Source organism: Rhamphochromis longiceps, linkage group LG7 (genome assembly GCF_057381845.1).
Source record: "Rhamphochromis longiceps isolate RC_006_pf linkage group LG7, R_longiceps_female_GT1.1, whole genome shotgun sequence".
In the NCBI taxonomy this organism is placed as follows: domain Eukaryota; kingdom Metazoa; phylum Chordata; class Actinopteri; order Cichliformes; family Cichlidae; genus Rhamphochromis; species Rhamphochromis longiceps.
Window position 1 is genome coordinate 66,395,357 of NC_140563.1, and position 18,159 is coordinate 66,413,515.

General features: G+C 38.6%; 1 protein-coding gene across 1 annotated transcript in view; it reads right to left on the bottom strand.

The window, feature by feature from the left end:
• Positions 1-1,165: 1,165 nt before the first annotated feature.
• The window catches only part of smpd3 (sphingomyelin phosphodiesterase 3), a 92,545-nt gene continuing 75,551 nt past the window's right edge, over positions 1,166-18,159 (bottom strand). The window contains exons 8-10 of the mRNA XM_085414883.1: positions 12,285-12,348; positions 11,499-11,667; positions 1,166-7,120 (exon numbers count right to left, since the gene is read on the bottom strand). Coding sequence (XP_085271009.1) covers positions 7,019-7,120; positions 11,499-11,667; positions 12,285-12,348 — 335 coding nt within the window. The 3' untranslated portion in view covers positions 1,166-7,018. The remainder of the gene's footprint in view (positions 7,121-11,498; positions 11,668-12,284; positions 12,349-18,159) is intronic.

Genomic DNA, 18,159 nt, shown 5'->3' on the forward strand with positions numbered 1-18,159 from the left:
ATATGTGATGTTTGTCTCTATAAATAAAGATGCTTGACTTGTTGTTCTAATGACAAAAGTGTCACTTTAAGATGGCTTAAGTTTTTTTCTGGCAACATGACATGTTAACATATCAAAAAAAGAAAAATGTCAAAGCATTTAGAAAGCACACTTATCTCAGTGCTTCTGACTATAAAAAGTTCAGCGGTTAGTGAATATTTTTTTAACTTCTGCTTTTTGGTGAACCCAGAGAATTCTTAAAAGAAGTGGCTAACTGCTACTGCAAAACAATGGGAATGATGAAAGGTCATATGGAGGCAGTAAACACCAGTGACAAATTAACACACTGTATGGGGTTATGTTAAAATGCCACATTAGCACTCACTGGAGTCATGCTTCCAACCAGCTACTGTGAAATTCTGGCACAAAAACCACCCAGTAAACCACCGCTAAGTTGCTTTTTTTTTTTTTTTTTTTTTGCAGAGCAGCAAGTGTAAAGTGTATCAAAAAAAGAGGCGAAATAATGTTTTTTAAAAATAGCTCTGTAGAACTCAGCAATAAAAGGCCCTGCAGAGGTGGATGATAATCTGTTTGCTACTATGAAAAACTTCTTTGTTCGTTCACATTTTTCATCTAATCATCAGTATAAAAACAGTGACCAGTGCGATGCTTAAAAGATTGATAGAAGGATTCACATGGAGGCTAGAAAATCTCAGAAAGCATGAATCAGAATTAATAGGAAGATGAGCTGCTCTTTGACATGTTTACAGTCCAGTGCTTTTCTGTTGTATGACTAATCTGACTTTTTAGCGGTTTTTTTTCTACACTTGACAGAGCATTGTATGTAAATTTTAAGTGTTAGACTTCTTCCCCTGTTCATCAAAAGCAGAAGGACTCTTTAAAGGCTTCTTTCACTTCTTTAAACTTTGTCCTTTAAGAGCCAGAGGGCAGTCTCTATCAGAAATGAGCTGAAGCACAAACAACCAATAGCAGCTTTTCACTTACAAAAACTTTGAGGGTAGTTAGCGTTACCGCTTGCCACAAGCTTGTCATGGCACTTTTGGTTGTTATATCCACTAGTTATTTTCACGAACATTACAATTGCAGTTCATTGAATGACCTCAAGTGAATAATGACACAAAGACACGTGTAGAGGGGAAAGTTCCTTTGATTTTTTTCTTTAGAAAAGCAGAGGAAAATAAGCAGTTTTGTTGAAGAAGCTTAGAAAGAGAAAAGCAGTTGATCCCCCGAGCCAAGTTACAGAGACCCAGCCAGACAAACCCATCGATAAGCCCCTCCCCCCCAAAAGACAAGAATCAATAAAAAACATGGAGACACATGATAGAAAAAAAAAACAAATGAGAAAAGGATTGCAAAAGTGAAGCATCACTCCTATGAAGTCTACACGCCTAAAGCAATATTACACTACATGCAGCTACAAAAGGTTAGAGCTCAAATCCCCAACTAACTGCTGAATAACTCTGTCCTGAACTCGACATGGACACAAGGCAGGCAGTGATTTGTGATCAGAAATGTAGCAAAATTATATCAGACATACAGACATCAACTGGCCTGCTGGTTAGCTCCCCTAAGAATACAGACACCAAAAGATGCAGGAAGGAGTAAATTATTTTTCATGTGTTCACCAAAGTACGGTGCACATCTTCATCTTTAGTCTTTATAATGATAACTTTGGTCATCTCCCTGCAGCAGGATAATGGAGGCTAAAGTGTCGGGAGCACTACGTTATCTAGGTGTCTACATTCCTGTCACTTACAAGCCAATCAGCTGACCGTTGTGAGAATCTAATTTTGTCCTAATGTTTGTTTTTAAAGGGCTGAAGTGATGGAAGTGGCCCTGGGTGTCATTACAGTTAAGGTTTGTGTGGCTGTGGTTGAAGCTCCTAACGAGCCTTTGACCAAACAATTCCAGTTGTTTGATTGTCAGGAGCAGCAGTGCAGTGAGGCAGATTTGAAACAATATGTTGTTCTCCTATTTACAACAAAAGGTGCTAGACTGCATAATTATAATTATTCAAGAGAAATAATTTCAGCTCTATAAATGTTCATAGTCTAGATTGCACTGTTTTTAGGTTGTGAGTAGCAACATTCGCAGTCAGCTGGGAGGTGGTGGCATCATTAATGGCAGAGTGTTTTCCTTAATATAGTGCTGACATGGTCAGTACATATTAATCAGAATTAATCAGGAATTAAAAAGCTACAGCCCGATTATTTGTTAAAATGGTTACAATCATCAAAAGGACTCAACTCACCAATGTGTACGTCAACAACAGTGGTGTCCTTTTTGCTTTCCTCCTTAGGTTTAGGGTTTAGAGCTGATAATGACTTAGACTTCAGAGGGCTAAAGCAAATACTTTTTAAAAATTCAAAGTGTTTGGTTTTTATAAACTAGATAATTAATATAGTCTGATAGCACAGCGAAGGCATCGAGGTTTTAAGACCTCCGAGCACTGAATATTGCACAAATACAATATTTATCAGGACTAAAATTCCAAATTTGCAATAATAATTTTTCTCCTCTACAAACATGTAAATAGTCTTTTGGTGAATAAACCAAAACCTTTACTTGAGACAAGTTGATGCATTAAAATTTTAAGACTTTGAATTGATTCTGAATTTTATTTTTTACCTATATGTCCGTCTCAGAACACCGTACCATTTATCCTTTTCATCCAGAGCTAATGAAAAGTAAATGGTCTCAGTTTTAATCTCCTATCAAAGTCAAACCATATTCATCCTTAGTTTAGAATATCTGTCGGTTTATTTTCTGCACATCACTGTTTCATATTAACACTTAACTCTGGGAGACATTAACATTGTTTTTACAGGCTGTTCTAATATCAAATGAAAATAGGCGCATGAAGTGACTTTAGAAAGTACTATACTTGTTCAATTTGGTTTATAAAGGACTTGATCTTTGGTTGTTTCAATTCCCTATTGTAATTATTACTACTCATTTATTTATTTGATGTCTGCTAATTTCCACATTTTTGGAGTTTCGAGATCATGGGTTTTATCTTCCAGTTAAATTTGAAAATGTGTTTTTAATGTTCAGGAAATTTGATCTGGAAGTAGGACGTGGAGTTGGGGGAGAGGAATTTATTGACTTGTAATAATAATTTTGTGTGATGTTAGAAGAACCACTCATACTAGGATCTACTTCTAATCACTACAACAGAGATATTGTCACCAGCATATATCTTCCATCAGTTTTGGAAGATAAAGTGGACATGTGCTATTTGTCCATCTTTATATACAGTCAGCGGTTGCATCTGTAGTCAGTGTGCCTGCCCAGCACCAAACAGCAGACCAGTTTAAGAGCATTAAAGTGGCCCAGAAATTGAATTTAATGCCACTTAAATGGAACTACACTTGAGCATTTTTCTCTTCACCAGCCTAACACACTGCTTAGAAAGAGTTCACAGGAATACACAACAGGATGAGTTCATATTTGCCTCCAACTGCTAAGTTTACGCATGACTGACTGAAAAGTCACCCAACTGCAAACCTAAGGCTTGGTATAAACCCTCAACACCCACACAAACCAACACTCTCCTTTGAACTTTAAATCGGAAATATTAAAAATAACACAGAAGAATTAGCAAAACAAAATGAAATCCAAATATAAAATCAAAAACCTTCACAGTCCAGCTTTAAAATAAGATGTGTCACACTGTTTGTCTGTCCATTCTTACAAATGAACTGTTCGGCAGTATTCAGATTTGATGCAATAAATACAACAGTTGAAAAATAAAGGTTTATAAATAAATGTTTACATTGGCTAACACAGTACTTCTCCAAACCTTTGATTTATTATACCTCATAGCAGATGCTCACCGTGGCACCTTTCCTTTACTCATATAGTGTATTTACATGACTATTTACCAAGTGCTCTTGGGTGTGTGATGTTACCCTAAGCAAAGCAGTGATTATTCTCAAATTCACCTGACTTTGTCTCAGAAAAATCAAATAAAAAAGGAACATGGTGAAGCACAGACTTGGTAAAAACAAGAACGTGTCAGTCATAATAATACCATGAGTAATATAGAGAGTCACATGACAGATGGACTCATACTGTATGCAAAACTGTAAGCTGAACATACATAACAGGATGACTGACAAGTCCTGTGCACACACACGCACACATGCACACACACTCACAACAGCAGGATGTAGACTGCTGATACCATGCCTGTAAACATACTATAGTGCACTGGCCACCCTGGGTTATCATTCAGCACAGTTTTTATTCAGAGAAATGCCAGCTAGCACTTTAACTGGGGGGAAAATACCACATGAAGTTGCCCCAACATATTCATATTTGCACTGATGCTGAAAGTGATGCTTGAAGTGAAACGTTTCCCCTGAAGTGATTACGAGACAGGTAGAAAGGTCACAAAACTGTTGTAAACATTGTTTACCCTGCAGATCATGGTATATAGACAGTATCTGCAAACTTAACTATCACCGTAAAGCATGTTTTATTCAGAGAGAGAGGTGTTACGGCCCATATTGACCGATGGCAGTATGGGTGTAGTTCCTGGATTAAACAGAATGGTAGAAGAGTAATCTGGAGTTTACTGCATTTACTGTTTACAGGTTAGCATGTGTGGTGCTAAACAACAGGTACTGTGGAGAAAATACGAATCTAGCATTTGGATGCAAACTTGACTTGGCTTGATATGACCATTAGCTTGTGATGGCTAATGTTTGCCTGTTTTATATTCAAGGTATTTGCTGTATGAATGACAGTTGTAGTTTTTCCAAGCAGAACTGTTTAATTTGGCAGCATCTCACTTAAGAATACTGATAGTTTAAAAACTGCTTCCTCGTTTCTTAAAGTTCAAGGTAACAAGGTCACTCACCCACAGCACTCTGAGTTCACAGCACCACAGCTGCATGTCTGGGGGTATTTAAGGACAGTTTGAGTAAGCACATGTCTCTAAACACTTCTCAAAGTTCCAGCTCCTGTTTGATACCATGGTCTGTTTGGCTCTGTTACACACAGAGAGTCGGTGTAATGGCTTTATAATGATTTAGTATTTCAAAATTGTCCAGCCAGTTTCTCCACATTGTAACACAGTACAGCAGAAATCTGAAGGTGCATTTAGGCTGAAGGCAAAGCAGTTGGTGGGAATTTGACTGAATTTGCACAAACAGCTAAAATACTTGGGATTTTTTGTTTTTTCATTAAAGAGAAAGAGTCTCACATGTGCTTTCAGTCTGAACACACCTTCAGTTACGTTTTGTTTTTTCACTTCGACACTTCTCCATTTAAAAAGAAAAATGAAATCCAGGTAATTATAGAACATTTACTGGCAAATCATTCCCAGGAATTTGTGCCGCAATAAAAACAAACAAACAACAACAACAAACCAGAACATGTCCTGCTTTTTGAAAATATTGGATACATTGTAAAAAAAAAAAAACAGGATAGTTTCTGTTATTTAAAGGTATTTGTGAAAAAAGTGAAAAAAGAAGCGTTTGATGCAATAAAATCTGAATTCTGTGTCTTCTTGGTCGGTCTGTGCTAATCTTTGGGACTGTTTTGAACTTTATATTGAGTTTACGTGGCATATTGCACAGCCTGTAGGTGTTTAAAATGTTACAGAACAATGAGGTTTTGCAGTTGCGTCGCAATATGGCTGTCAACGTAATAATCCACTGGACAACTTGCTGTGCTAATAACTGGGCTTCATGCTGGAATTTACCAAGTGAACCAAACAGATGTGCTCATAATAAAGTGATGGTTTGCCAACCAGCTACTACGGTTTGTTTGCTAACAAGTTGACAATATCTAGTCTCTCAAAAAGATCGCCATGTTTCGTGTCGGACTCGTGAAGAGGTCCAATTTGGCTGCCAGGGGTTTTTTGTTACATCCACTGAAAGCCCTCCTTATGTCATGTGTATAGCTGTGTGCCTGCATTAGCTAAATCCTCTGTATGTGTGTTATTAGCATTAGCATGCACAAATGCCACACAGACACGCAGGTATGTGTTTGAGAGCCAAAATGCCCCTTGAGGCATTCAGACACGTATAAGTATGTGTCAAGCCTTTATATGAATGTTGTAAACTAACACCATTTCCCATCATGCATCAGCAAAGCTTCACCAATGGTTTCACCAAATATGGCTGAGGAAACATGCTGTAGCGTCGCATCGCATTCAACCGACAACGTTTTGTCTCCAGTTTCATGTCCCTTTAAACAATACCTCTTTATAGAAACATACCATATAATATTAAACAGGCATTTCAACTCCTTATAAAAATTGGTGCGGCCACAATAGAAATTGTACATTGATTTCATCCTTTTAGAAAGACTTGTTTTTTTTTTTTAGAAAAGAAAAGACACTTGTTGAGGTTCCTGGGACTGACTGTGAGAGCAGTAAGGTGAATAACTGACCAAGAGCCTTTCAGCAAGGAACACGACACAAAGACACAGACGGTCAGTGTAAAGGCCAGTCTGTAGCTGTACGCTTCTCTCCAATAATGTGTTTGTCCCTTCTGTCCCTGAAGGTAGAATAATAATAACAATAATTATAATTAAAAAAAGAAATCATACTAACACTACGACTAAAACAGATCTGATAAAAGGAGTGTGTGTATTGGCTACATGAAACCATTCACTGAAAATAAAACCCTTTGGACTCAGTTCCAGAGGGAGCGTTGGAGGAGAGGCCAGGCGATACTCAACAGTCGAGAAGTCGATCTCTTGTGGGTGGTGCTGTATTTAATGTGTGTGACTGAGTGGGTGATTTACCCAGGAAGATGAAAATCTTTCTGGTTTCCTAAACTGAATTCCCCTGCTTATCTCTCCTGCTCAGAGTCTCTCAGAGTCTCTCTCCCCTCAGGTGGTCCTCTTCTCTACCTTCATTAATCCTCCTTCGTTCATTCATCCATCTATTTGCTGCCCCATCAATCTTTCCTTGAGCACCTCCTTATCTATAACATCTTCTTCTCATCCTGGCTGTCTGCTCTTCTCCATGGCAGTATTTAAATAAAAAGCTCAGGTGATGAGTCTAAGGCTCCTCTTCCCCAGTGGAAACAGCCAAGCGCATGGCCACAGACAGGTGGTCGGTGAGGCCGGCCAGCTGGGTGACGAAGCTGAACTCCTCGATTTCCTGCAGGATGAAGAGTAGAAGAGAGCATCGTCAGATCACGAAGGCGTCACAAAGCTCGCAGTTAATTCTGCAGCAACTTTCAACGTTAGGGCGGGTTTGGTTTTTGTTTTCAGAAAGTAAAAGACGTTTCAAATAAAGTCACGTGCATTAATTTTGGCATTGCTGGTTTTCTGTTAAAAACTTTTCAGTTTAGGAGTGATAGTTAGGAGTGTTGGGAATCAGTGTCTTACAGCCTTGTTTTAGATAAGAGGAAGCACCACTGCACATGACATCTTCGGGCAGCCTACAATATTACCAAAACCAACATCCTCCAGTATAAAGCAAGCATTAGTGTAATCACTGAAATGCTGAAATCTTTAGTTAGATGTTAAAAGAGAAATTACTTTAACACAAGCTAATGAGGCAGCTCTCTGCTGCTGCTTTTCAATTTGCTATCGGAACATTTGCTCCCCTCTGAAGCGGTTTATTCATTAACCATAATCTCAATAACTGAGAGTCCAAAATAGCCCACATTTTTATGTATACATTTTACAGAAAGAGGCCATCTAGATTCATCATAGCTGCTTGGTGCTTTTTGAATATGAGGTGCTCCCTCTCCTGAAAAAAAAAATCAGCTTTATGAATGGTGACATTGTCATGTTGGAGCAGGAAGGGCCTTCCTGCCTCATGCTGTCACTAAATGTCACTGGAACTCTGGGGACTTGTCCAAAACCATGATAAACAACCCTGACCAAAAGTATGTGGACTGTAATGTCAATAGAAGGTACTTTCCACAGACAACGACTGCTAACGTAGCTGCAAGTACTACTAAAACCTTTGTCATGACAATCAATGAGAGTTCATTTAATAATGTTGATATGTTTTATCAATAGTGCCGTTTTAAGAGAGATGTGACAATTTATGAATTTTTTTTTAATAGTACTTCGAACAATCTAATTGACAGGAAACTTACATTTCAAAATGAAACATTCTTTTAGTATGGATTTGTATGTTAGTTTACATTTTTATGGCAAAAACCCCAAAACATTTTACAAAATATATCAAATTCTTTTTTCTTTTTTTGGTGTAAGAGATAAACAGAGAGAATTTTGAGGTGGTCCATATTCCTAATATTACTTCTAGTATTTTCCCCAATTAAATAAAAATGCTTGGACTTTTGCAACACATTCCTCTGAAGGCTACTTCTTCAAAATGACCTTTTGATCATGCTCTAAAGGCACATTACTCATATACAATGGAGAAGCTGATTTCTGGAAGATTTTATTAATAACAACACATGAAAGGGGAAAAAAGTATTTTTCTTGGCTGCTGACTATGTTTCCTGATTTAAGAAGTGGTTAAAAATATATATCAACATCTCCACAAATAAACCCTCCCTCTATACAAAATCCATTCACTGAAACTAGTTATAAGCAATATTTAATATGTAAATTGGGTCATACTTTGATATATCGACTCATTTAAAACTTAATTGTCTTCATTAAGGTAATCCACTAATCTCCTTCTGCTAGTTGTGTCTCCACTAAATAATTATTGCAGGACAATTTAAACCTAAGAGCGGAAACATTTTTATCCAAGTATGTTCTTCAAAAAATAACTTAAAGTAACATGAAGAGATAAAGAGAAACAACACAAGATTAAGGTAAACATGTAAATAAATGAGACCCTTCAAGTGACGGGAGGTTAGCGACATGCTTGATCAGCTCCACTTAAGGGAAATGATGCTACAGTAACTGTACTTTGACAGAAGGTGGCGTCAGGCGGCTGCCTTCAGAGAGCCAATAGAAAGAGTCAGACAGAGAGATGGGAAGAAAGGAGAGAGGTGTAAATAGTATGATTTGGTTTTCCAATCCTCTCCAGTCCCTCACACAGACAGTCCTGCCCTCATTCCTTTTCTTCCCTACTTTTTTGTTGTTGTTTTTGCTGTGTTTCATTGTTCACCTCTCCAGATTTTAGTCAAACATTCTCCCGTGGTGTGACATAATTTCAGCCTGCTTCACACGGCTCGGGAAAATGAGGTTTTTAGCTTTGTTGCTAGGAAATTAATCAGAGGAGAATTAAACATATCACCTCCCCGCTGACAAGAAAATGCCACAATTCTGTGCCCCCTGTTAGCAAACTCTTTTGTGTTGGTGTTTTAAGCATGTAATATTTAGAGATGCGTTCACACATCCAACACAGTAGGAACACCGATTTAAAACACGTGCTGCCTTTTTTCATAATAAACCCTTTTGACATGCCAGTGAAACTGAATGAACGCTGCATTACCTAAGGAAGGTTTCGCTTTTGTCCACTTAATGGAAGGGTTGCTCTTAGTGTTATTAATCACACGTCCTTCTCGTGCTGTGATAAATCTGAATGTCTGCTGTGAAAAACGTGCACTGTGTACTGAGTCTGTGTACCGTGTAAGACGTCACATTGTTATTCTCAGCTCCTTGTATAATCAAAACTTTATTGATTCCTGCAGGGAAAAAGTGTTGCTCAAGATTATGGAAGTTGTAAAATTATATTAGAAATACAATACTTTGAGGATACAAAAAGCACCAGGGGTACACAGTCCCTACGATATCTGCATGTTCAAATGGTGATCTGTGAAGGGTACCATTTCTTTTCCCTTTATTTCTTTTCCATGTAACGCTCAATGTGACGACACTGAAATCTGGGAACACCTTTGTAGTTCTGTATTGGTAAATTGAGTAAAAGTGAAAGACTGGCCTGTGTGTGTGTGTGTGTGTGTGTGTGCAGAAAGCTAACATGTTTGCAAGCTAAAGAACACAATCAGAAAGGACTTCCACTGGCGACCTCTCCAGGAGACCCCACCTCTTGTCTCATGACTGCTGCGATACACCCCCACCTCCTGTGACTCCACCTTGGATAAGCGCTTAAGAAAATCGTAGAATGAATGGAATTGGTTTCCCTAGCGCAGCGTTCCCAAACCTTTTCTGCGCCACAGACCAATTTAATGTCAGACAATATTTTCACGGACCAGCATTTAAGGTGTTGCTGATCAATACAACAAACTAAAATGATACGACCAAGACAGAAACTGTGGTGTTTTGTAAATATGATAATAAACGCGAATTCACTGTATAATTGTGTAACTTTATTAGCAGCGTCCTCCTGAAATGCGCCAACAACACTGAGAGTAACATCGTCCTCTCTGTCCCTTAATGCTCTCTGGTCGCTATGGTAATGCGTAAATATTTCTTTCAAAATAAGACACAACTACAACACGGGAAAAGGCCCAGGGAAACCGAGTTAATTATAAAAACCCTGAAAACCATAAATGTCAAACTCAAGCCTCAACTCTGGCAGCCCGGTACCAAACAACTCACGGAGCGGTACCAGTCCATGGCCTGGGGTTGGGGACCGCTGCCCTAGACAGCAGCGTGAAAGGTTTTGGGTAGCTGGTTAACATTAGCATGTAGCTGATTAGCTTAAAACAAAGTATTGGCTACAGTAGGTTAGCACTGCTTAGATAGCTAACATCAGTTAGCTCAAAGCAGTGCTGAATGGTAGAGCACCCAAATGAGCTGTTGGATTTTGAATATAGGAAAGGATGACGTCACTTCATGTCAGTGTTAGCTGCGGGGTTTACGTCTGTGAGCCCGAACTGTCTGAAAGCGCTTGTACACACGTGATTCAAAGGAATTTCTTGTAGTCTTATCCATATGACATAAATAAATGGGCAGTTGTGAGCGCAAAAGTTCACATTTCAGAAACTCACTAATTGACAACACTTTGCGTTGACACCATCGCTGAACAATGATTTGCCGTCTCTAGTCTGCAGTTATGGAAGTCTGGACTTCCATAAAGACTCATAAAACAAATGAAAGGCAGAAAATTAAAATCATATATTTATCTGCTTGTAATATGTTGTTATTACTGTGAATTTGTGGTTGAAGTAATCCCTTCAGAATACAATAAAAATGGCATGTTTTTAATAACGTTTCAATTATGACTTGACCGCTAGCACGACCTCATTTAAATAATGCTTTCAATATAAAATTTAAACTGATTATGGTCAATGGAGCGAATTAGAGGACCTCTTAAAAGCACTTAGATGTCCGGTCAAAAGTTTACACTCATCATGGGAATACACTTCTTAGTATAATATTGGACTTAATTCTATGAACTGTTGTTTTTCTGAGGCTGACTGAGTAAACAGCATATATCTTTAAGATTAAAAATAAAGAAATACTTTGAGGCTTTGTAAATTACTAAGCATATTGCAAGCTAATTAGTTCAAACACAAATAAAAGGACAGGTGATTAAGAGGTGTTGCCAGTTTTCTAAGGTCTAAAAAAGTCTCAAATTGACAATAAAAATATGAGACTGAGTCTTGAGAGCGTCATCCAGCAAGACAACAAAACCGTACCAGTTTCCAGTCCTGTTGGAGGCCCTCGTCGCTGTAAAGGATGTAGTCAATACGGCGTCCGTTGCCCTTCAGCGGGATTTTCCTTCCCTTCTGACTGCTGGCGGGACACTGGCTCTTACTGGGAGGAAACACCAGGTACTCCTTCCTTCCCTCTTCGTTCTCCATAAGTCTGAAAACAACACACAACATACTGAAGTTTAGATGCTGTGTTGTATCCAAATGCATATAGTTAATTGGAATTCTGTCAGGACCACTATAACCAAAAAGATTATTATTTCAGTCTACAGTCATTTATATTTTGGGATATTGGCTCTGTTCTCCAACCTCTATAGACTTCTGTGTGCATACGTGGAAAGTGAAGAGAGTATTAACAAGACTCCAGAGCAGGCACTGAAGATAAATATGTCAGACACTGAATGATAACGAGCAGTTGGGGTGGAGATGGTTTGCAGTGTATCAGCTGAGCAACGGTCAAGTGTGGGTTTGCACTCCCATCATCTAAATTTGCTGAGATTAGGGCTTATCTTGACTTCGTGGCCTGCCTGGTGATGTCATGACGATGCTTCATTGAAAATTTCCAAAGAAATTATAGTAATTACAGCAAATTGCAAACATGAGCACTGGGTCAATGGTAATTTCAGAGCTTTAAATCTCAGATATGTTTTGGTACACATATATTATGGGTACACTCGTAAGATTTGGGAGCAGAAGTTAGACCGCTGTGATTTATGATCGTCATGCGAATAAAAGGAGAGGTAATTTGATTTTTCAGGGGATGAGACTCACTTTTGTAAACTTTCCGGTGAACTGACATCTTCATCATAAAGGCCACTGGGATCCAGCAGAGTACCTGTTTAAAGACACATTACAATGCATTAAAGTGGAGACGTGCACAAGTAAATTCAGCCTGCATTTCTCTCCTTCCCTCCCCCTCGTTCTCCCTCAGCCTTGTAGTATCAGTCCATGGCTCAGTCTTTTAGCTAGCATCATCACATATTTTTATAATGGACTACTTAGCACATCCATTCATTCACACTGATGTGTTTACATTAGCAAATAGGATGCAGAAAATGACTTCTCTTGTAACTGTTTACAATTTGACTATGGGACAGCTGAGCAGTCTGTCCAGTCGTCCAGTTTAGCTGCAGAGTTTTTAAAGAATATAGAATAAAGAATATAAATATTATATAATATAATATAATATAATATTAAAGAATATAGCTCGTGTGGATGAAAATGCTGTGTAAGCGTCCCTTGATGGAGGTGCCTAATAGAGAAAAAAGGTAATTCTCACAGCCAGAATTACAAACATTTTCATGTTTGATTTTTACACACACACACACACACACACACACACACACACACACACACACACACACACACACACACACACACACACACACACACCACTTAGAACAAAAGTCCTCATATGACCGCCAAGAGATTGAATGCTGCTTATTTTTGACTGCGAGGCCTTTCTGTCTTTTTGGTTAGTTTGAGGCATTAAATAATGTGGCTTAGACACGGAGGCTACTTAGATACTTAGATTTAGGGAAAAATAAAATACAAACTTCCACAAGATTAAAACATTTTAAAAGGCAAACATCTAATATCTCCACTATTCTTGGTTTCCATGATAAAGTCCTTGACTACAGTTAACACACCAGCAGAGTGCTTCTGCTTGTGCTTATGGTCCAGGTCAGGTGTTAAATCCTATCAGACTAACCTGGTGAAAACTGTCAGTAAAAGAGTGCCCAGTGCATTGTAATAGAACACCTACATGTCCTGATTAAGCATCATTATGTAAGCAGGGAGTGAGAAAAGGTTCAGGTGGTTCATTTCCATGTTTACTTTAGGCGAGAATGAAAAATGATTTATGCAAAAATATTTTTTTGGAAGGCAGCGCAGAACTTGCACTTTCTACCCTGATACTGAAGGTATGCAGGTATGGAGTGATACAAGTTAGCATGACCCACAGGTACATACACTGATGGAGGTCGGGTTTAGAAGAAAAAAAGAGGAAAAATAGGATTACCTTTTACTTGCTGGCTGAGCTTTTTTTTCCTTCTCTGAATTCATGAAGCGTCTCTTTCATGAAATGTGTCAGCAGGAGATTATCAGTGTGCATGATGCTTTTATAAAGTGCACAATGCTCATATGACTCTGCAGGGTTTGCAGAGTCCAAGTTGGAGGGCAACAAAAGCTCTTAATGGAAGGTTAAAATGACACAATGAATTTAGATGTTTGTCTCAAATCATTAGACTAGAAAAAGTTGTCTATCTCTCAGCGTTTGGAGTGGTACTTAAATACTTTTTTCTACTCTGAGAACTCAAAGTGCTTTCTTACTACATTTTTCTATGACTAAGCAGGTTTAACCTAACAACCACACACTCATACTCTGATGGATGAGTTAAAGCACCAATCTTAAAACGACTAGACAGTCTGCTCTTGCTCCTGAGCTGCAGCCTTTGTTCATCTAATTTACCAATTTCAAATGTTATCAGATAATGGGAACCAGCTCAGAAGGTACCTGATAGGCAATTTGGTGGTTTGACCCCTGACTGCTACAGTCTGCGTGCCTAAATATCCTTGGACAAGATACTGAACCCCAAGTTGCTCTTCTAGATAGAAAAGATCCAGGTTTAGAAAAAAGTACTGGTATGACTGGGTGTGAATAAAGCTGAAGAAAGTGCTTTGAGTGTTTAAGTAAAGAGGAAATGTGCTATCTAAGAACCAGTCCATTTACCATTCACTGAACAAAAGTTATCACTTCTGTATACATCATCAGCTGGCGCCAATTTCATGTTCATAAAATAATATCCTATTGTAGCTTTAGAAGAAGAATAGTCTCCCTTTATAATCATATCTTTGGTGGAGGGCACTGTGGTTTGTCCCAGTCTTAAACTTTTAATGACAATTTTGTACTTTAATACACAGGACCAAAAATGTACGAGCTACAGGAGTGTCCATTAATAGATTTTATATAAATTTATTTTTGTTCACCAAGTCATTAAAACCCATTGGTGATGACCCTAACCCAAGAACAAAATATATTATAGTATATATAGTATATATACTAGTATAGTATATATATTAGTATATATATTATATATAGTTAGGGATGTGTACCGATTACAATGACTGAACAATTTTCAAAACACTTTAATGGCATAAAATTCAGGTGAGGCTCATCGCTCATGATTTGTTAGTGGATTAATGTACTTCTGCTTGTGCTTCTCTTGTGCTTTTCTAGTCTTACTGACCTCTTAAAGGTTTATCTACCTGTGACCAATGAATTGACGTTCATCCACCTGACAGGCGTGTCTCTGGGCACTGGGAGGACATTGGCGCAGCTGAAAATAAACAACCAGACTTCTTGCTGTTTGGTAAATCTCTGTTTTTCATTGTTTTGCCTTTGTAGACTGAAACTTGTGAGCATGAATCGAATTATTTCAATTAGCTTAAATAAAGATGAAAACAGCAAAACACCAGTATCTGATTAAAATCTGGCTCGTGAAAAATATTCATATACAACTGCACCAATGATTCATCTCCACTCTGTGTATTTCATTTGCAGTGACATACTGCAGAAACCATTTCTGCTCACGCTTTATTGATGTAGTTTACACTGCACAGTCCTCCCCCTCACTATGTCAAATAACATCTAGCTTCCAGTATAGCTATTCTAAAGGGTCAGAAACCCTCTCCGCCTTTATAATCCTCAGACTACAATCTACTGTCATAAACCAGTGGAATAAAACAGCAAGAGAGAGAGAAGCACTCAGAGATGCTTTTGAGAATGAGGACTCAAGGCCGTGGGCTGGATAATGCGTTTAAAATGCTCCGCATGACGAGCGCAGCACTCTGAAGTTACTCCAGTCAATTCATGAGTGTTGGGAGCTCTTATGAAGAGTAGGCGTCTGATGCGCGGACAGTGTTTTTCACAATTCTAAGAGCAGGTTTTAGATCAGTGAAAATAAAGATGGCGGGGTGTCCGGTGGGCATACTCCGCTACACTGCTGCCGTTTTTAGCCAACCCATTCTCACTCGGTCAGAACCAGTAGGTGTCGCCCACTGGGTACGCTGTTAGCAGCTCGACAGAGTCGGTGGGAGTCCCTCAAGGTCAGAAATAACTAGAGATGGTACGATACCACTTTTTTATGTCCGATACCGATATCATAAATTTGGATATCTGCCGATACCGATATGAATCCGATATAGTGTTTTTTAATCAACAAAACTGTTTTTTTAAATATCTTGCTGCATTTTGTAGAAGTTCATACTCAAGTTTAAAACAACAACTACACTAAAGCTATTCTGTTATACCTGTATGCAAAAAAAAAATATTTCATAGTTCAGCAATACTGATCAATCTAATAAACTCAAACCTACACCATCCTCCCTATTCTGGTATTTTAAAGAGTACTTAGCGTAAATATTAAGCAACCTAACTAATAGGGTTCCAACTCCCAGCAACAACAAAAATAAAAAAATAAAAAATAGGGAACCACCCCTCACGCTCCACCTCATGATGCTTAATCGATGTAATCAACCTTAATTTGATGCAGTGTGAAAAAAAATGCACAGAAATCAATTATTTTTCAAGAAATATTAAATAGATTCAACATCTTTCTTCAACAAAATTGCAGACTGCACAGATGGTACCTTCCCAAAGGAAAAAGTACTATAGCTTACTAGGGTATATATATTAGACTTAATAGTTACTATATACAGTAATGGACTTCTATTCCTTTTACATCAAATTAAAACTTTGGGTGTAAGATTTGGATAATTATTTATTAAAAGCTAGACATTTTAAAACTATGTCTTTGTGCCCCCTTTTCAATGTTCATGCCCTATCGGCCCCCCTGGCTAAACTTTGCTAGATCCACCCCTGCACAGTTACCAGCGTCAGCTGTAGAAAAAGATCCTCGAGTAGAAAGTAATATTAAATAAATTCTAACAACAGCTGATCAAGCTTAAACGTGCTGCTGTTGTTCAGCCGCTGGTTTCCTCTTTCTGGTGCAAAGTGGGCCAAAAACAAACAAGAGAGACGGACTCGCGACAGAAAAGCCGATCAGCCGATCATTAAGCTGTTTCATGATTGAAGTAGCAGCAAGAGGAGGCAGTCGCTTAACGCAGGAATGCTTTACAAACATTCAGAGATGGACTTACACACTTGCTTTACTTCTCTCGGGATAACTTTGTCGGAGATGAAATGCCGGGTTGCTAGCGAAGCTCCAAATGCTATCCAGACCACCGACAGGTCCCGCATGCCACAGCCGCTCTATCACGTGATGCATACTGCTCCGACGTGCTAACGTTCTGAGGTGAGTTACGGCGTGTTGCAAGTTTTGTGAGGTGCTTTCGTGATATTTAATGGATCGGATTACATTTTTTATTTTTCTCCGATATCCGATCCAGTAATTTAGGTCAGTATCGGACCGATACCGATACGTAATATCGGATTGGTCCATCTCTAGAAATAACCACAGAGAGACTTCAAGAAAAAAAGTGCTGCTGATGTCATCAGTACCATGGGACACCATGGTAACCAAGGATGCTGAGCACGGCCACTGTGTGGAGTCGGGTTGTTCGCCCTGTACTGGTGCAGAATTTGTCCAGGAGCTCCAACTCCCCATAAGAAATGCCAAAGCTAATGCAACCAAACCTGGCCAAGTCAAACAAAACTTCCACATCTTTTGCTAATCAACTTAACTCAGACAGCTGAAGGAAAGACATGAAGGAGAAGTCAGAAAGAGAGGACTGTGGTACTATATATGTATATCTGACAACACTTACACAACGAGGCTGTTGATGTGGATCCTTGAGATAGACAAGAAAACACATCGTATGTACTAAGGCTACTCCGGGCTGTATAAACATTGACTAAAAAATAATTTCACTGCCAAGGCTGGAGTTAAAAACGGGAGGGTGCAGGCAGTCTCAACAGTAAAATGAAACATAATCTTGCTAACCCTTCTGTCAACTCACATTTTCTTTTCCTGCTACAGAGATGATCCGCTTTAACTCTTGCTTTTATTATCATCATTCAAGTCAAATAAATTCATGAGACTATACTATACAGTGGTTTGGCAATACAGTCAACATCAAACTGAGCACATAGCCAATGCAAACAGAGTTAGATTACAGCCTTCGCTTCACTTTGGTTACTTTAATATAGCTCATAGCAGATTTTAACAAAACAGCATGAGATTGTTTGCCTGAGGCATTAAAAAGTCGCTGAAAGTTCAAAACAAATCAGTGTATTAGTGAGTTGTGACATTAGAGGCAAGCAGAACTGATAACTGAACAACTCTAAATCTTAAGACTTTCACTGCGTAGTAAGATTAAGGTTAAGGAAACAAGGAAAGGAGACCTTTCCTGCCTTTCTACTGGGTGTTTGACATAATGAAAGTCTGCATTTAAGCTAACCGTATGGCAACACCAATGGTAAGGTCAAAAACATGAGTTAAATGAATCTGCTTTTGTCTTTTGCGTTAGGCTCACCCCCACCTGGTGACCCAGATAGACTTAGATTTCATGGTATTTTTGACCATTTGGCACATCCAAATGGAAATGCTTCTAAATACTACAGGGCCAAATTCCATGCATGTGGCTAAAACACCAACAAACCTTAACCCTAACCTTAAATTAGTTT